This window comes from Heptranchias perlo, chromosome 25 (assembly GCF_035084215.1).
Source record: "Heptranchias perlo isolate sHepPer1 chromosome 25, sHepPer1.hap1, whole genome shotgun sequence".
Taxonomy (NCBI): domain Eukaryota; kingdom Metazoa; phylum Chordata; class Chondrichthyes; order Hexanchiformes; family Hexanchidae; genus Heptranchias; species Heptranchias perlo.
The window spans coordinates 2,327,869-2,348,044 of record NC_090349.1 but is presented as its reverse complement, the minus strand read 5'-3'; the positions used below and the strand labels follow the sequence as shown (position 1 = coordinate 2,348,044).

Below are 20,176 nucleotides of genomic sequence, written 5' to 3'. Positions count from 1 at the left end.
CTTGGAGCAGAGGAGGCTGAGGGGTGACTTGATTGAGGTCTACAAAATTATGAGGGACCCAGATAGAGTAGACAGGAAGTACCTGTTTCCCCTAGCGGAGAGTTCAAGAACTAGAGGACATAGATTTGAGCTGATTGGCGGAAGGATTCGAGGGGACATGAGGAAAAACCTTTTTACCCAGAGGGTGGTGGGTGTATGGAACTCGCTGCCTGAATTGGTGGTAGAGGCAGGGACCCTCAACTCTTTTAAAAAGTACCTGGACCAGCACCTAACGTGCTGTAAGCTGCAGGGCTACGGACCGGGTGCTGGAAGGTGGGATTAGAATGGGCACCTGGTTGTTCTTCGAGCCGGCGCGGACACGATGGGCCGAATAGCCCCCTTCTGTGCTGTATCTTTTCTATGGTTCTATGATTCTAAACTGTTTCTAGTGATAGAAGGGTCGGTAACCAGAGGACACAGATTTAACATGATTGGCAAAAGAACCAGAGGTGATATGAGGAAACATTTTTTTATGTAGCGACTTGTTATGATCTGGGATGCACTGCCTGAAAGGGTGGTGGAAGCAGATTCAATAATAACTTTCAAAAGGGAATTGGATAAATACTTGAAAGGAAAAAATTTGCAGGGCTATGGGGAAAGAGCAGGGAGTGGGACTAATTGGACAGCTCTTTCAAAGAGCCGGCACAGGCACGATGAGCCGAATGGCCTCGTTCTGTGCTGTAACATATTATGATACAACAGCTGTACAAACAAAGCACCCTCTGGAAAAACGCACCACCCTGGAACAACACGCCCCCCTGGAACAACACACCCCCCTGGAACAACACGCCCCCTGGAACAACACGCCCCCTGGAACAACACGCCCCCTGGAACAACACGCCCCTGGAACAACACACCCCCCTGGAACAACACACCCCCCTGGAACAACACGCCCCCCTGGAACAACACGCCCCCTGGAACAACACGCCCCCTGGAACAACACGCCCCCCTGGAACAACAGGCCCCCCTGGAACAACACGCCCCCCTGGAACAACGGGCCCCCCTGGAACAACGGGCCCCCTGGAACAACGGGCCCCCTGGAACAACGGGCCCCCTGGAACAACGGGCCCCCCTGGAACAACGGGCCTCCTGGAACAACGGGCCCCCTGGAACAACGGGCCCCCTGGAACAACGGGCCCCCTGGAACAACACGCCCCCCTGGAACAACGGGCCCCCTGGAACAACGGGCCCCCTGGAACAACGGGCCCCCTGGAACAACACGCCCCCTGGAACAACACACCCCCTGGAACAACACACCCCCTGGAACAACACACCCCCTGGAACAACACGCCCCCTGGAACAACACACCCCCTGGAACAACACACCCCCCTGGAACAACACACCCCCCTGGAACAACACACCCCCTGGAACAACACGCCCCCTGGAACAACACGCCCCCTGGAACAACACGCCCCCTGGAACAACACGCCCCCTGGAACAACGGGCCCCCTGGAACAACACGCCCCCCTGGAACAACGGGCCCCCTGGAACAACGGGCCCCCTGGAACAACGGGCCCCCTGGAACAACACGCCCCCTGGAACAACACGCCCCCTGGAACAACGGGCCCCCTGGAACAACACACCCCCCTGGAACAACGGGCCCCCTGGAACAACACGCCCCCTGGAACAACACGCCCCCTGGAACAACGGGCCCCCTGGAACAACGGGCCCCCTGGAACAACACGCCCCCTGGAACAACACGCCCCCTGGAACAACACGCCCCCGGAACAACGGGCCCCCCTGGAACAACACACCCCCTGGAACAACACGCCCCCTGGAACAACACGCCCCCGGAACAACGGGCCCCCCTGGAACAACACGCCCCCTGGAACAACACACCCCCCTGGAACAACGGGCCCCCCTGGAACAACGGGCCCCCTGGAACAACGGGCCCCCTGGAACAGGGGGGCGTGTTGTTCCAGGGGGGCGTGTTGTTCCAGGGGGCCCGTTGTTCCAGGGGGCCCGTTGTTCCAGGGGGCCCGTTGTTCCAGGGGGCCCGTTGTTCCAGGGGCGTGTTGTTCCAGGGGGCCCGTTGTTCCAGGGGGGCCCGTTGTTCCAGGGGGCCCGTTGTTCCAGGGGGCCCGTTGTTCCAGGGGGCGTGTTGTTCCAGGGGGGCGTGTTGTTCCAGGGGGGTGTGTTGTTCCAGGGGCGTGTTGTTCCAGGGGGTGTGTTGTTCCAGGGGGCGTGTTGTTCCAGGGGGCGTGTTGTTCCAGGGGGGTGTGTTGTTCCAGGGGCGTGTTGTTCCAGGGGGCGTGTTGTTCCAGGGGGGTGTGTTGTTCCAGGGGCGTGTTGTTCCAGGGGGCGTGGAACAACACGCCCCCCTGGAACAACACACCCCCTGGAACAACACACCCCCTGGAACAACACACCCCCTGGAACAACGGGCCCCCCTGGAACAACGGGCCCCCCTGGAACAACGGGCCCCCCTGGAACAACACACCCCCCTGGAACAACACACCCCCTGGAACAACACGCCCCCTGGAACAACACGCCCCCTGGAACAACACGCCCCCTGGAACAACACGCCCCCTGGAACAACGGGTCCCCCTGGAACAACACGCCCCCTGGAACAACACGCCCCCTGGAACAACACGCCCCCTGGAACAACACGCCCCCTGGAACAACACGCCCCCTGGAACAACGGGTCCCCCTGGAACAACGGGTCCCCCTGGAACAACACACCCCCCTGGAACAACACACCCCCTGGAACAACACACCCCCTGGAACAACACACCCCCTGGAACAACACACCCCCTGGAACAACACACCCCCTGGAACAACACACCCCCTGGAACAACGGGCCCCCCTGGAACAACACGCCCCCTGGAACAACACGCCCCCTGGAACAACACACCCCCTGGAACAACGGGCCCCCCTGGAACAACACACCCCCTGGAACAACACACCCCCTGGAACAACACACCCCCTGGAACAACACGCCCCCTGGAACAACACACCCCCTGGAACAACACGCCCCCTGGAACAACACACCCCCTGGAACAACACACCCCCTGGAACAACACGCCCCCTGGAACAACACACCCCCCTGGAACAACACACCCCCCTGGAACAACACACCCCCTGGAACAACACACCCCCCTGGAACAACACGCCCCCTGGAACAACGGGCCCCCTGGAACAACGGGCCCCCCTGGAACAACACGCCCCCCTGGAACAACACGCCCCCCTGGAACAACACGCCCCCCTGGAACAACACGCCCCCCTGGAACAACACGCCCCCCTGGAACAACACACCCCCCTGGAACAACACACCCCCCTGGAACAACACACCCCCCTGGAACAACACACCCCCCTGGAACAACACACCCCCCTGGAACAACACACCCCCTGGAACAACACGCCCCTGGAACAACACGCCCCCCTTGAACAACACACCCCCTGGAACAACACACCCCCTGGAACAACACACCCCCTGGAACAACACGCCCCCCTGGAACAACACACCCCCTGGAACAACACACCCCCTGGAACAACACACCCCCTGGAACAACACACCCCCTGGAACAACACGCCCCCTGGAACAACACGCCCCCTGGAACAACACACCCCTGGAACAACACACCCCCCTGGAACAACACGCCCCCGGAACAACGGGACCCCCTGGAACAAGACACCCCCTGGAACAACACGCCCCCTGGAACAACGGGCCCCCCTGGAACAACACACCCCCTGGAACAACACACCCCCTGGAACAACACGCCCCCTGGAACAACACGCCCCCCTGGAACAACACGCCCCCCTGGAACAACACACCCCCTGGAACAACACACCCCCTGGAACAACACACCCCCTGGAACAACACACCCCCTGGAACAACACGCCCCCCTGGAACAACACACCCCCTGGAACAACACACCCCCTGGAACAACACGCCCCCCTGGAACAACGGGCCCCCCTGGAACAACGGGCCCCCCTGGAACAACGGGCCCCCCTGGAACAACGGGCCCCCCTGGAACAACGGGCCCCCGGAACAACGGGCCCCCGGAACAACGGGCCCCCGGAACAACGGGCCCCCTGGAACAACACGCCCCCTGGAACAACGGGCCCCTTGAACAACACACCCCCTGGAACAACGGGCCCCCTGGAACAACGGGCCCCCTGGAACAACGGGCCCCTTGAACAACACACCCCCTGGAACAACGGGCCCCCTGGAACAACACGCCCCCTGGAACAACGGGCCCCTTGAACAACACACCCCCTGGAACAACGGGCCCCCTGGAACAACACGCCCCCTGGAACAACGGGCCCCTTGAACAACGGGCCCCTTGAACAACGGGCCCCCCTGGAACAACGGGCCCCCCTGGAACAACGGGCCCCCTGGAACAACGGGCTCCCCCGGAACAATGCACACACTGGAACAACGGGCCCCCTGGAACAACGCGCCCCCCTGGAACAACGCGCCCCCCTGGAACAACACGCCCCCTGGAACAACGGGCCCCCTGGAACAACGGGCCCCCCTGGAACAACGGGCCCCCCTGGAACATATTAGTCCCACACCCCAGCTTTTTCCCCCATAACCCTGCAAATTATTCCTTTTCAAGAACAGGTCCAATTGCCTTTTGAAAGTTCCTATGGAATCTGCTTCCACCACCCTTTCAGGAAGTGCATTCCAGATCTTAACAACCCTCTGTGTGAACAAAAAAATTCCTCATTTCCCCTCTAGTTCTTTTGCCAATTATCTTAAATCTGTGACCCACTTATCACTGGAAACAGTTCCTCCCTATTTGCTCTATTGAAACCCCTCAATTTTTTGAATACCTCTATTAGGTCTCCCCTTAACGTTCTCTGCTGTAAGGAGAACAATCCCAGCTTCTCCAATCTCTCCACATAACTGAAGTCCCTCATCCCAGGTATCATCCTGATAAACCTCCTCTGTATCCTCTCCAAGGCTTTGACATTCTTCCTAATGTGCAGTGCCCAGGATTGTACACAATTCTCCAGCTGAGGCCTAATCAGTGATTTGTAAAGATTTAGCGTGACTTTCTTGTTTTTGTATTCAATGCCCCTATTTACAAAGCCAAGTATCCCATAAGCTTTCTTAACTGCCTTCAAAGATTTGTGAATATGCACCCCCAGATCCCTCTGCTCTTGCACCCCCCTCAAAATAGTACTGTTAGCTTATATTGCCTCTCCTCCCAAAGTGCATCACTTCATACTTATCCACAATAAATTGCATCTGCCATGTGTCTGCCCATTTCACCAGTCTGTCAATGTCCTCCTGAAGTTTGCTACTATCCTGCTCACTATTTGCTATGTTGCCAAGTTTTGTATCATCCACAAACTTGAAAATTGTACTCCCTATACCCAAGTCCAGGTCAATTATATATAACAAATAAAGCAATGGTCCTAATACCAAACCCTGGGGGACCCCACTGCATACTTCTCTCGAGTCAGAAAAACATCCGTTCACCACTACTCTCTGCCTCCTATGCCATAGCCAATTACGTACGTAAGTTACCACTGTCCCTTTAATACCAAATGCTTCTATTTTCTGAATAAGTCTGTTATGTGGTACTTTATCAAATGCCTTTTGAAAGTATATATATATATACACACACCATCTACTGCACTACCTTCATCAACCCTCTCTGATACTTCATCGAAGAACTCAATCGGGTTAGTCAGACATGATTTGCCATTAACAAATCCATGCTGGCTGTCCCTTATTAACCTCTGCTTCTTCAAGTGAGAATTAATTTTGTCCTTGACAATTGTCTCTAGTAGTTTTCCCACTACTGATCTTAGGTTGATTGGCCTGTAGTTACCATGTTTATCCCTCTCCCCTTTTTTGAAAAGTGGTTTAACATTTGCAATCCTCCAGTCCTCTGGCACCACTCCCATATCCAAGGATTGAAAGATTGTGGTCAGAGTTTCTGCAATTTCCACCCTAGCTTCCTTCAGCAACCTAGAATGCATCGCTTCTGGACCGGGTGACTTGTTAACTTTGAGTGATGCCGACCTATTTAGCACCTCCTTTCTATCTATTTTTATCCTATCCAATATCTCTACTCCCTCTTACTCTACTGCGAGATTAACCATCCTCTTACTTTGTGAAGACAGATGCAAAGTACTCATTTAGTACCTCAATCTCCACAAGATTTCCTTCTTTGTCCCTAATCGGCCCCACCATTCCTTCAACTATCCTTTTACTTATATGTTTATAAAAGTTATGTTAGCCACTAATCTTTTCTCATATTCTCTCTTTAGCTGAATGCTCAGACTGCACATTCCCTTGAAGGGACAGTACCTCAGCTCATTTGTTTCCCGTGGGCTGAAAGTGATTCCTAATTGTACGTGGGGGTTGCATTAGTTTGTTTTTGCGCTCAAACTGCTGAAACGATGCCTGTAGCCACTTGTTGGCCACTGACTGCCAGTGTCACTCAATGATTAAAAACAGCGGATGGAGGGTGGTCGAGGGGCCACTGGAGTTGGATTTTGATCTTAAAGAGGTATCTTTGGTGGTGAAGCCTTGCTTTTATGTTGTAGGTAATGCGGGGGCTGAAGGTGTGTAATACTTCAGCCCGTTATCACACTGAATAACGGAAAGTGAGAATTGCGGAGGGTGCTGCAGCACAGGGCAGTGCTGGGATGTGGCATTATCTTAAGCTGCTGATCGCAGCCATGGCAAGGTGCTGGGAAGGAGCCAGACTGCTCCCCATAGGAGGGAACCATATACCGAAAGGAGAGTCGCCCTGAGCTGCAGACAGCATCAATCGCAGAAGCAATACTGCATTAAAAAGCGGCCTGTGTCTTGATTCTTGCAAACAGGAACTTGAACATGAGCAGCACAGAGATGCTGAGTTTTACCGGTTGATGGGTCGATGGAGTTGGCCCGTTTCAGTCACTGCATCATAAGGAGCATTTGCCTAGTTAATACTTCACCTCTGATCTCAGATAGAACCCACACTCAGTGCTGCGTGAACTCAGCATAACTGAGGCAGTGCAAGAATTGGAGCACCTCCTGCACGGGTTTAAGAGGTGGGTAAAGGTGATACACAGAGCGGGACCGAGGTTGCTGTAAGCAGTTAAAAACAATTGTCTGTATTTTGGTGGTTTGTGTCTGACTGTGTCAGTGAGAGATAGAGGACTGTACACTAACCCATTGTACCTCCCGGGCACAGGCAAAATCAGCTCAATCTTAATAAACCAAGCTGCTTTAAGAATTGACATTAAATTATACAAATGCTAAACTAAGAAAGAAGTGTCATTTAATGAAAGCCATGGACATGATTGTTAGTAATATCAGTGACACCAGAATACAACTCACAAAAGAGGAAAAACAACCTGGAAAAGCTTCCAGCTTACCATTCTTTCCATCGCCCGATGTAAATTCATTCTTGAAATATTCCTGGGTGGTAAACATAGCAAATGAGACAAAGTGTTTTGAGTGTAAGAAGCAGTCTACACAGTGTACAGACCAGTGCGAGGGGGCTGGTGGAAGGTTGTTATTCATTATACCTGGTGTTGGCTGAAGGAGACTTGGAGTGATGCAAGACTTTGCTCCGAGTGGCTAATAATGTTGTCCTTTTGATAACAACAACTTGCATTTATATAGTACATTTAACGTAGTAAAACGTCCCAAGGCACTTCACAGGAGCATATCCAAACAAAAATTGACACTGAGCCAAAAAAGGAGACATTAGAACCAAATGCTTGGTCAAAAAGGTAGGTTTTAAGCCTAGTCTTAAAGGACATGGAGAGGTTTGGAGGGAATTCCAAAGCATAGGGCCGAGACGGCTGAAGGCACAGCAGCCAATGGTGGGGTGAATGAAGTGGGAGATGCATAAGAGGCCAGAGTTGGCGGAATGCAGAGATCTCAGAGGGTTGTAGGGCTGGAGAAGGTTACAGAGATAGGGAGGGGTGAGGGCATGGAGGGATTTGAATATCATATTTGATAACAATATGGTACCTTGTGATTCACCATTATGTTGGCCTGCTGGGTAGAGTTATGCTGATGTATCATCTGAGCATACAATTTGAATCACGGCATTTTAAGACCATCGCTGGCTCAAGAATATTGGATTACTGCCGCAGGGGATGACCTGGTTCTGAACTTCCATCGCAAGAAGCCTCATCTCTTTGGGATTGAGGTGGCGATGGAAATTGAGTGTGACAAAAACAAAGCACTTTTGTCTGAAATTGGCTTCTTTAATTCTGTCACAGCACATAAGGGGTTAAAAACCAGCTTCACTCACTGAAGTCATGTCCCAGCTTAACACCTTAAAATGCTGCAGCTGTTGTTCGATCAGGCATTGAACAGTTTGCTTGAGGGGGAAGCCAAGCCACTCAGTTCAAATATAAACCTTGTCTGACTTGTTCAGATATGTGTCACTGGCAGCTTTTTGAACTAACATTAACAAAGTTATTTAAATGCCTGCTTGGTTCTGGTTATTGTTTTCAGGGGTATTTATTAACTTCCACTCTTCAAATCATTGGCCCCGAATCATTGAGAGCCTCCGCCCAGTGGGAATGGGGCGATAGTGCCCTAAACTTGGTGCCTCATTTGCACTCCCGGCCCATTCAGCAATATTTGTATTGGGGTCTTCAGATGGGCAGTCCAGGCTCAAGCCTGTTTCAGGCGGGTGCCTACTTGTAATATGCCAATTGGGGTCCTATGATGTACATCGGACTCTGAATCAATTTTGAGGTACCGATGGGCGGTGTTTGCACCATTGGTACCAGGCGTGGAGCAGTCTAACCAGCCGTCCTTAAAGGGACTGCTGCAGGCAAGTACAAGTGTATTGGATTTTTGTGGGGTATGGAGGAGTATTAATGTTTCTTCGGGCCCCACAAAAATCTTCCGCTACTCTACCGGCCCATCCCACCACCCCCCGACACCCCACTAGTTGCCTCCCCATCTCTCTTACAGCCCAGTTTTGTGGAGGACTGACATAGAAACTTAGGAACAGGAGTGGAGAACACCACTTGTCACATCCCACCAATCAGACTACGTTCCCTTTATCCCTACTCTCAGTCTCCTACCTCCCAACCAATTACCAATACATGTTGAAAGGTTACCTCCAGTTCCAATTTGGAATCTCTTGCGCGGAACCTTTTCGAATGCCTTCTGGAAGCCCATATAGACAAGATCCACGGACACTCCCCACAGCGCTCACAGCTCACTGGCTCTAAACAAGTGAGGCCCGGCCCTAAAAAGCCTGGGGCCTCGCAGCAAGGACTTCGGACGTGCACTGCGAGGCCTCACCCTGCCGTTCCTCTATAGTCTGTCCAAAGTTAAAATCACCCCAATACATTTTAACAAGAGCTGTAATTTCTGAAGAGTTAGTTGAGATAGAGCTCCTATAGGTGGTGTGAAAAGGAAAAAAGAATCACTATGCAGTATTACAGTCATAATTTTAGCATTAGAGTTGCACATTATTTATTATTTTCCATATGAAGCTTATCTATTGCTAAATGTGTATGTTCTGTTGCTGCTATTATTCATTTGTTCATTTGCTGAGTGATAAACTCGGTTGGCATTTAAAAGTTAAAACAAGATCGAGTGTAGTGTTACTCTGCAGCTTTCGAAGACTGAGGAGGGGGGTCATGTGGAGGTGCAGAGTAGAACCAGGAGCTGAAGGAATCTTCAAAGGGTTTTCTGGGCACATTATGAAAATTACCTAATCAGGTAAGTGAAAACACTCTCAAGGGACAGGGATCTGGGGCTTATCTACCATAGCGGTCCAAAATACAGAAGGCAAAACTGTGAGTGAAAAGGACAGAAAAACCAACTGCCTGTGGTAGACTCGGTGATCAGATCCCTGGCTGGCAGGTCCGCAGTACTCCAGGGAGTGTTAGTGATTGGCCACCAGCCCAGCTCTACCAACCTACATCTAACCCCTCAGGGTGTGTCCTTACGGGGAGAGAGTGCCCACTTTGTATTGGGCAAAAAAAAGCTGTGTGTGTGGATTTCTTAGTAACTCGGATTGAAGATTCTTAAAACAAGGTGTCGGGTTTCCACAAGTCAGACACTTGGCTAACCAAAAGAAAGAAGGAGGCTGTCTCTGCAAACTCAGTGGTCTGGCTACTGTTTGGGACAGATATATTAGCAACAAAATCTCCCTGCTCTCCAGTCATTCTGACATCGAGGGATCCATCCCCATACCCAGAAACACCTGTAACATCGGGTCTATGATTGTCAAGCCTGGTCAATGCAGATGTGTAGTAATCTGGCAATTTCAGAAGTGGGTATATTGATTTATTTTCTGGGAGAGGCTTGGGGTATGCCCATCCCTTCCCCCAAGACAAGTTGATTTTCTATCACTTCATTTGGTGCAATTTCCAGCATTTTATGTGGGACCATCTGGCCATAATCCATGATCTCACACTCCCAGCGGGGAGCCATGACAGCAGGGAGCACAGCTTGGAGAATTGAAGCTACAATATTTTAGCCCCACCTCTGGCTTGTGTCCCTTTAAAGCATAGTTTCCCTATTGGGGTGCAGAATGAGCCTTTCTATGCAGGAGTCTGGTGTGTGCTACTTCACGTGAGCTGGACCCCATTGAGCTGGACTGAGCTGCAAATGGCGGATCATTCATGTTGTGGTAATCTATTATTAGCAAAATGTGTTGTGGGTGTAAACTATGGGCAGCTGATTAATACCCATGACATCACAACATGTTGCTCCGGGTTGACAGCATGCTTTTTAATATTAAAAGAGCAGGTGACCAAGAACGGAGCCTTGGAGCATGCCCGGGGTGAACAGGTCAGGGTTAGAAGAGACATGGGGCTCGATATTAGCACCCGCTATCGGGTGCGTTCCTGGCGGGGGGGCTCCGAAAATTGGGGAATCCCGGAGCGGGTCGGGAGCCCGGCTCCAACCCGCCCACTTCCGGGTTTCCCACAGACGCGCTGACATGCGCGTGCAGCCCCCGCATGTGGGACTCCCGCAGGCAATTAAAGCCGGCGGGGTGCCACTTAAAGTATTTATTTAGGTATTTCAGGTCATTTAGAGACCTGATTAAGGAGATATTTTACATGGGGTGGGATTTTACAAACAACTGGGACTGTTTCCCGTACTGGGGGAAACACTCCCAGTTCAAATGGACGTGTTGCAGCCGTCAGCCTGTGGCAGCTGCAAAGGTTCATTTGACAGGTGGTGGGGGGAGACCCTCACTCATTGCAGGAGGCCACTCTGTCACTTTGGACAAAGTTTGGCCTCCACCACCCTCCTCCTAACAATAAAATTCACCAATTTGCACACTTACCCCGGTGTCCAGACACATGTACCTACCTTGCGGACCCCCTCAGATGTACATCTTTCGGATGGGGGCCGCCGTAGCTGCAGTCATGACCTCCTCGGAGGGCGAACAGCATCACCAGCCTCGCCGTCCACCTCTGACACGTGGAGCTCCACAACAGAGTGCTGTGACACATCCACCTGCACAGCAGGAGGGAGGGCAACCGCAGAGAGAGATGCATCGCAGAGGGCACTACCCTCACTACAGGGTCCACAGACCGAGGCTCAGCTTCCTGGACCTCTCTGAGCAGCAGTGCACATGGAGGCTCAGAGTCACTCGACATGTAGTCGTGAACATCTGCAGCCTCCTTCATGCCGAGCTGCTCCCGGCTGGCCCGAGCACCATCTTCTTACCAGTCGCTGTCAAAGTCACCACTGCCCTCAACAATTTCTCCTCCGCATCCTTCCAGGGTGCCACCAGGGACATCGTCGACGTCTCAGTCGTCTGCACAAAAGAGCCCTGCAAATACACCTACACCCACTCTGCAGTGACACAATGGGTGGCATCAGGTTTGGGTCTTCATTGTGATCCTCAGGAAAGGGCATTATTGCACAAACCAGACAAGATTCGCAAAGACGTGGCAGTAGTGGTGCCAATATAATATGTGATGTGAGTTGCTCAGAAATTAAATATAAGTAAAAACCATGACAAACCCTCAAACACCCTTGTGCATCCCCGTCATGCTCACGACACGTTTGCCTTACGCTGCCTACTGCACATATGTGATGCATACCCTGTGGCTGCAGCACAGGTAGTGGCAGGTTGAGTGAGGCTGACCGTGAAAGAGATGCATGAGAGGGTGAGTATGAGATAGAGCCATGAGATTGTATGAGGATTGGGTTGAGTGGTAGTGGCGGGATGAGTACTGGCGAGGTGAGTAAGTGCAGGTAAGATGAGGATGAGCTTTGAGTGGGTGTGAGGGGTGATGTGACAGAGTAGTGTTGGCAGTGCAGGAGATGTGGGGTGGGGGCAGTAATGTGGCAGATGGAGTGTAGGGGAATGAGTAAGTGTACTCACTTTGACTGACCTACTTAGGTCATTGCAGCGCCTCCTGCACTGTATGCAGGTGCGCGATATGTTGGTGGTGCAGGTGACCTCCTCTGCCACCTCGAGCCAGGCCTTCTTGGTGGCAGAGGCAGGCCGCTTCCTCCCGCCCGCCGGGGGGAAGATCTCTGTCCTCCCCCTCCTCCTCACCCCATCCAATGATACCTGGAGTGAGGCATCATTAACCTGGGAGCAGCCTTCCCCCTGGGCTGCTCCATGCTGTAATTTTTCCTATTTCTTGCAGCATCAGTCAGTGGAGGACTGCCCCTTTAAATAGAGCTCCTCCAGCTGACAGACCTTACTGCTCATGCGCAGCCCGCCCGACGCGCAGCTCAGCAGCGGGGAACCCGGAAGACCAGGTAAGTGGATCCAATCAACCTGCGATTGCGCGCGGGGCAGACTGATTTCACCGGGTGCTTTCCCCACGCGCCCAATCGCCCCCCACCCCCGCCGTGAACCCGCCGCCCTGGTAATATCGGGCCCATTATTACCAGACAGGTACTCCCTAGAACAGATTCCATTATTTTACCTGCTGCTGATATCAGGCTAATGGACCTCTAGGTGCTTGGGTCAGAATTGATACCCTTGCCACTTCCAGGCCTGCTGACCATTTTCCAAGTATCAGCCGTGGCTCAGTGGGTAGCACTCTCACCTCTGAGTCAGAAGGTTGTGGATTCAAGTCCCACTCCAGAGATTTGAGCACAAGATCCATGCGGACACTCCAGGGCAGTACTGAGGGAGAGCTGCACTGATGGAGGTGCCGTCTTTCGGATGAGACATTACACCGAGGCCCCGTCTGCCCTCTCAGCTGGATGTACAAGATCCCATGGCACTTAATAACATAAGATAAGAATATAAGAAATAGGAGCAGGAGTAGGCCATACGTCCCCTCGAGCCATTCAATAAGATCATGGCTGATCAACCTTAACTCCACTTTCCTGCCCGATCCCCATATCCTTGATTTCCCTAGAGTCCAAAAATCTATCGATCTCATTCTTGAATATACTCAACAACTGAGCATCCACAGCCCTCTGGGGTAGAGAATTCCAAAGATTCACAACCCTCTGAATGAAGAAATTCCTCCTCATCTCAGTCTTAAATGGCCGACCCCTTATCCTGAGACCATGCCCCCTAGTTCTAGAATCTCCAGCCAGGGAAACAGCCTCTCAGCCTCTACCCTGTCAAGCCCCCTCAGAATCTTATATGTTTCAATGAGATCACCTCTCATTCTTCTAAACTCCAGAGAGTATAGGCCCAGTCTACTCAATCTCTCCTCATAGGACAACCCTCTTATCCCAGGAATTAATCTAGTGAACCTTTGTTGCACTTCCTCTAAAGCAAGTATATCCTTCCTTAGGTAAGGAGACCAGAACTGTACATAGTACTCCAAGTGAGGTCTCACCAGAGCCCTGTATAATTGCAGCAAGACCTCCTTACTCTTATACTTCAACCCCCTTGCAATAAAGGCTAACATACCATTTGCCTTCCTAATTGCTTGCTGTACCTGCATGTTAAACATAGAAACATAGAAAATAGGAGCAAGAGTCGGCCATTCGGGCCTGCTCCGCCATTCAAAATGATCATGGCTGATCGTCTAACTCAGTACCCTGTTCCTGCTTTTCCCCCATATCCCTTGATCCTTTTAGCATTAAGAAATATATCTATCTCCTTCTTGAATACATCTAATGACTTGGCCTCCACTGCCTTCTGTGGTAGAGAATTCCACATGTCCACCACCCTCTGAGTGAAGAAATTTCTCCTCATCTCGGTTCTAAATGGCATACCCCGTATCCTGAGACTGTGACCCCTCGTTCTGGACTCCCCAGCCATCGGGAACATCCTCCCTGCATCTAGTCTGTCTAGTCCTGTTAGAATTTTATATATTTCAATGTGATCACCTCTCATTCTTCTAAACTCTAGTGAATATAGGCCTAGTCGACCCAATGTCTTCCTGTGTTTCGTGTACAAGGACACCCAAATCTCTCTGAACACTAATATTTAATAATTTCTCACCATTTAAAAAATATTCTGATTTTCTATTCCTTCTACCAAAGTGAATAACCTCATATTTCTCCACACTATACTCCATCTGCCACCTTCTTGCCCAATCACTCTTCCTGTCAATATCCCTTTGCAGACTCTTTGTGTCCTCCTCACAGCTTACTTTCCCACCTGGCTTTGTACCGTCAGCAAACCTGGATACATTACACTCGGTCCCCTCGTCTAAGTCATTAATCTAGATTGTAAATAGCTGAGGCCCAAGCATTGATCCTTGCGGCACCCCACTAGTTACAGCCTGTTAACCTGAGAATGATCCATTTATTCCTACTCTCTGTTTTCTGTCCATTAACCAATCCTCTATCCATGCTAATATATTACCCTCAACCCTTATCGAACACCTTTTGAAAAACCAAATACACGACATCCACAGATTCCCCTTTATCCATCCTGCTAGTTACATCCTCAAAAAACTCTAGCAGATTTGTCAAACACAATTTCCCTTTCATAAAACCATGTTGACTCTGGCTAATCATATTATGATTTTCTAAGTGCCCTGTTACCACATCCTTAATAATGGATTCCAGCATTTTCCCTACTACTGATGTCAGGCTAACTGGCCTGTAGTTCGCTGTTTTCTCTCTCTCTCCTTTCTTGAATAGCAGCGTTATATTTGCTACCTTCCAATCCGCTGGAACCATTCTGGAATCTAAGGAATTTTGGAAGATCACAACCAATGCATCCACTATCTCTGCAGCCACCTCTTTTAGAACCCTAGAATGTAGGCCATCAGGTCCAGGGGATTTGTTGGCTTTTAGTCCCATTAATTTCTCCAGTACTTTTTCTTTACTAATATTAACTACTTTAAGTTCCTCACTCTCATTAGACCCTTGGTTCCCCACTATTTCTGGTATGTTTTTTGTGTCTTCTACAGATAATATCTCTGCCATTTCCTTATTCCCCATTATAATTTCTCCAGTCTCAGTCTCTAAGGGACCCACGTTTACTTTGGCTACTCTCTTCCTTTTTACATACTTGTAGAAGCTCTTACAATAAGAACATAAGAAAATAAGAAATAGGAGCAGGAGTAGGCTATCCAGCCCCCTGAGCCTGCTCCACCATTCAACAAGATCATGGCTGATCTTCTACCTCAATGCCATTTTCCTGCACTATCCCCATATCCCTTAATGCCTTTAATATCTAGAAATGTATCGATCTCTGTTTTGAATGTACTCAATGACTGAGCCTCCACAGCCCTTTGGGGTAGAGAATTCCAAAGATTCCCTCTGAGTGAAGAAATTTCTCATCTCAGTCCTAAATGGCCTGTCCCTTATTCTGAGACTGTGACCCCTGGTTCTAGATTCCCCAGCCAGGGGAAACATCCTCCCTGCATCTACCCTATCGAGCCCAGTAAGAATTTTGTATGTTTCAATGGGATCACCTCTCATTCTTCTAAACTCTAGAGAATATAGGCCTGGTCTGCTCGATCTCTCCTCATACGACAATCCCACCATTCCAGGAATCAGTCTGGTGAACTTTTGTTGCACTCCCTCTATGGCAATATATCCTTTCTTAGGTAAGGAGACCAAAATTGTACACAATACTCCAGGTGCAATCTCACCAAGGCCCTGTATAATTGCAGTAAGACATCTGTACTCAAATCCTCTTGTAATAAAGGCCAATTGCTTGCTGCACCTGCATGTTAGCTTTCAGTGGCTCATGTACAAGGATACCCTGGTCCCTTTGAACATCAACATTTCCCAATCTCTCACCATTTGAAAAATACCCTGCATTTCTGTTTTTCCTACCAAAGTGGATAACTTCACATTTTTCCACATTATATTCCAACTGCCATGTTCTTGCCCACTCACTTAGCCTGTCTATATCCCCTTGAAGCCTCTTTGCATCCTCCTCACATTCCCACCCAGTTTTGTGTCATCAGCAAACTTGGAAAAATTACATTTGGTCTCCTCATCCAAATCATTGATATAGATTGTGAATAGCTGGGGCCCAAGCATCGATCCCTGCAGTACCCCACTAGTCACAGTCTGCCAACCTGAAAAAGACCCATTTATCCCTACTCTCTGTTTTCTGTCTGTTAACCAATTCTCAATCCATGCCGGTATGTTACCCCCAATTCCATGTGCTCTAACTTTGTTCACCAACCTCCTGTGTGGGACCTTATTGAAAGCCTTCTGAAAATTGACCGAGTGCGGCACCAAGGAACCCTCGTAAAATTGAAGTCAATGGGAATCAGGGGGAAAACTCTGCAATGGCTGGAGTCATACCTAGCACAAAGGAAGATCGTAGTGGTTGTTGGAGGCCAATCATCTCAGCCCCAGGACATTGCTGCAGGAGTTCCTCAAGGCAGTGTCCTAGGCCCAACCATCTTCAGCTGCTTCATCAATACCCTTCCCTCCATCATAAGGTCAGAAATGGGGATGTTCGCTGATGACTGCACAGTGTTCAGTTCCATTCGCAACCCCTCAAATAATGAAGCAGTCCGAGCCTGCATGCAGCAAGACCTGGACAACATCCAGGCTTGGGCTCATAAGTGGCAAGTAACATTCGCGCCAGATAAGTGCCAGGCAATGACCATCTCCAACAAGAGAGAGTCTAACCACCTCCCCTTGACATTCAACGGCATTACCATCGCCGAATCCCCCACCATCAACATCCTGGGGGTCACCATTGACCAGAAACTTAACTGGACCAGCCATATAAATACTGTGGCTACGAGAGCAGGTCAGAGGCTGGGTATTCTGCGGCGAGTGACTCACCTCCTGACTCCCCAAAGCCTTTCCACCATCTACAAGGCACAAGTCAGGAGTGTGATGGAATACTCTCCACTTGCTTGGATGAGTGCAGCTCCAACAACACTCAAGAAACTCGACACCATCCAAGATAAAGCAGCCCGCTTGATTGGCACCCCATCCACCACCCTAAACATTCACTCCCTTCACCACCGGCGCACTGTGGCTGCAGTGTGTACCATCCACAGGATGCACTGCAGCAACTCGCCAAGGCTTCTTCGACAGCACCTCCCAAACCCGTGACCTCTACCACCTAGAAGGACAAGAGCAGCAGGCACATGGGAACAACACAACCTGCACGTTCCCCTCCAAGTCACACACCATCCCGACTTGGAAATATATCGCTGTTCCTTCATTGTCGCTGGGTCAAAATCCTGGAACTCCCTTCCTAACAGCACTGTGGGAGAACCTTCACCACACGGACTGCAGCGGTTCAAGAAGGCGGCTCACCACCACCTTCTCGAGGGCAATTAGGGATGGGCAATAAATGCTGGCCTCGCCAGTGACGCCCACATCCCGTGAACAAATAAAAAAAAATCCAAATACACCACATCCACTGGTTCCCCTTATCTATTCTACTAGTTACATCCTCAAAGAATTCCAATAGGTTTGTCAAACATGATTTCCCTTTAATAAATCCATGTTGACTCTGCCAAATCCTATTATTATTTTCTAAGTGTCCTGTTATCGCATCCTTTATAATAGATTCTAGCATTTTCCCTACTACTGATGTCAGGCTAACAGGTCTGTAGTTCCCTGTTTTCTCTCTTTCTCCTTTCTTAAATAGTGGGGTTACATTTGCCACCCTCTAATCTGCAGGAACCGTTCCAGAATCTATAGAATTTTGGAAGATGACAACCAATGCATCCACTATCTCTATAGCCACCTCTTTCAAAACCCTGGGATGTCGATCATCAAGTTCTTGGGATTTATTGACTTTCAGTCCCATTTCTTGTTAGTTTACTCTCGTATTCTATTTTCTCCCTCTTTATTAATTTTTTGATCATCTTTTGCTGATTTCGAAAACTCTCTCAACCCTCAGACTTATTACTCTTCTTGGCAACATTATAAGCCTTTTCTTTTAATCTATCCTTAACTTCTTTAGTTAACCACGGATGGATCACTTTTCCTGTGGGGTTTTTATTCATCAATGGAATGTATATTCGTTGAGAATTATGAATTTTTTTTTAAATGTTCGCCATTGCTGATCTACCGTCATATCTTTTACTCTAATTTGCCAATCAACTTTAGCCAACTTGCCCCTCATACCTATGTAATTGGCTTTATTTAATTTTAAGTTTCGGACTTAAGTACTATGAAATTCTATCATATTGTGATCACTCTTCCCCAGAGGATCCTTACTATGAGATTACTAATTAACGCTGTCTCATTACACATGACAAGATCTAAAATGGCCTGTTCCCTGGTTGGTTCCACGACATACTGTTCTAGGAAACTGTCTCGAATACATTCCATGAACTCATCCTCCAAACTACCTTTGCCAATTTGACTTGCCCAGTCTATATGAAGAATAAAGTCCCCCATGATTATTGCATTACCTTTATTACAAGCTCCTCTTATTTCTTGATTAATACCTTGTCCAACAGTATAACTACTGTTAGGGGACCTATAAACTACTCCCACCAGTGTTTTCTGCCCCTGGTTATTTCTTATCTCCATCCAAACTGATTCTATTTCCTGATTTTCCGAGCCAAGATCCTTTCTCACTACCCGTCATCCTTTATAATCAGGACTGCCCCCCACCTGTCTGTCTTTTTCCATTTTGTCTGTCTTTTCGAAAAGTCAAGTGCCCTGGAATATTTAGGTCCCAACCTTGGTCACCTTGTACCCACGTCTCAGTAATGGCTACTAGATCAAACTCATTTATCTCTATTTGTGCCATTAATTCATCTACCTTGTTACGAATCCTTTGTGTATTGAGATAAAGGGCCTTTAATTTTAACTTTTTATTATTTTTCCCTGATTTGACGTTGTTCACTGATGCACTATTACCGTTAAATTCTCTGTCCCCTCCTGACACACTCTGCTTAGCTTTACCCAAATCGCTACACTGCCCTACGGCCTTGACTTTTCTCTTTAGATTTATAAATTTACCCTTACCTAAACCGCACCATCCCCCCACCCCGGCTTTTTAGTTTAAAGCCCTACCTACTGCCCTAGACATTCGATTCGCCAGGACACTGGTCCCAGCCCGGTTTATGTGGAGTCTGTCCCAACAGAACAGCTCCCTCTTTCCCCAGTACTGGTGCCAGTGCCCCATGAATTGAAACCCTTGTCTCCCACACCACTCTTTGAGCCATGCATTTGACTCTCTGATCTGTTTGTCCTTATGCCAATTTGAATGTGGCTCAGGTAGTAATCCAGAGATTATTATCTTTGAGATTCTGCTTATTAATTTGGACCCTAGCTCCTCAAACTCCCTCAGCAGAACCCCATTCTTAGTTCTGCCTATGTCATTGGTTCCTACATGGACCATGACAACTGGATCCTCCCCCTCATGCTCCAAGTTCTTCTCCAGCTGCGAGGGGATATCATTGACCCTGGCACCGGGCAGGCAACACAGCCTTCAGGACTCCTGGTTGTGGCTGCAGAGAACAGTGTCTATCCCCCTGACCACACTATCCCCTACTACTACCACATTCCTTTTTACTCCCCCCACTTGAATGGCCTCCTTTTACCATGGTGCCGTGGTCAGTTTGCCCATCCTTCCTGCAGTCTTTGTTCTCATCCATACAGGTAGCAAGTACCTCATACCTGTTAGACAAGGTCAAAGGCTAAGGTTCGCTGATGATTGCACAGTGTTCAGTTCCATTTGCAACCCCTCAAATAATGAAGCAGTCCGAGCCCGCATGCAGCAAGACCTGGACAACATCCAGGCTTGGGCTCATAAGTGGCAAGTAACATTTGCACCAGACAAGTGCCAGGCAATTACCATTTCCAACAAGAGAGAGTCTGACCATCTCCAACAAGAGAGAGTCTAACCACGTCCCCTTGACATTC

The 20,176-nt window shown here is 49.6% G+C and overlaps 1 protein-coding gene across 1 annotated transcript in view; it reads right to left on the bottom strand.

The window, feature by feature from the left end:
- Positions 1 to 20,176, bottom strand: part of upb1 (ureidopropionase, beta) — a 153,678-nt gene that overhangs the window by 17,376 nt on the left and 116,126 nt on the right. The window contains exon 8 of the mRNA XM_068005431.1: positions 7,366 to 7,408. Coding sequence (XP_067861532.1) covers positions 7,366 to 7,408 — 43 coding nt within the window. The remainder of the gene's footprint in view (positions 1 to 7,365; positions 7,409 to 20,176) is intronic.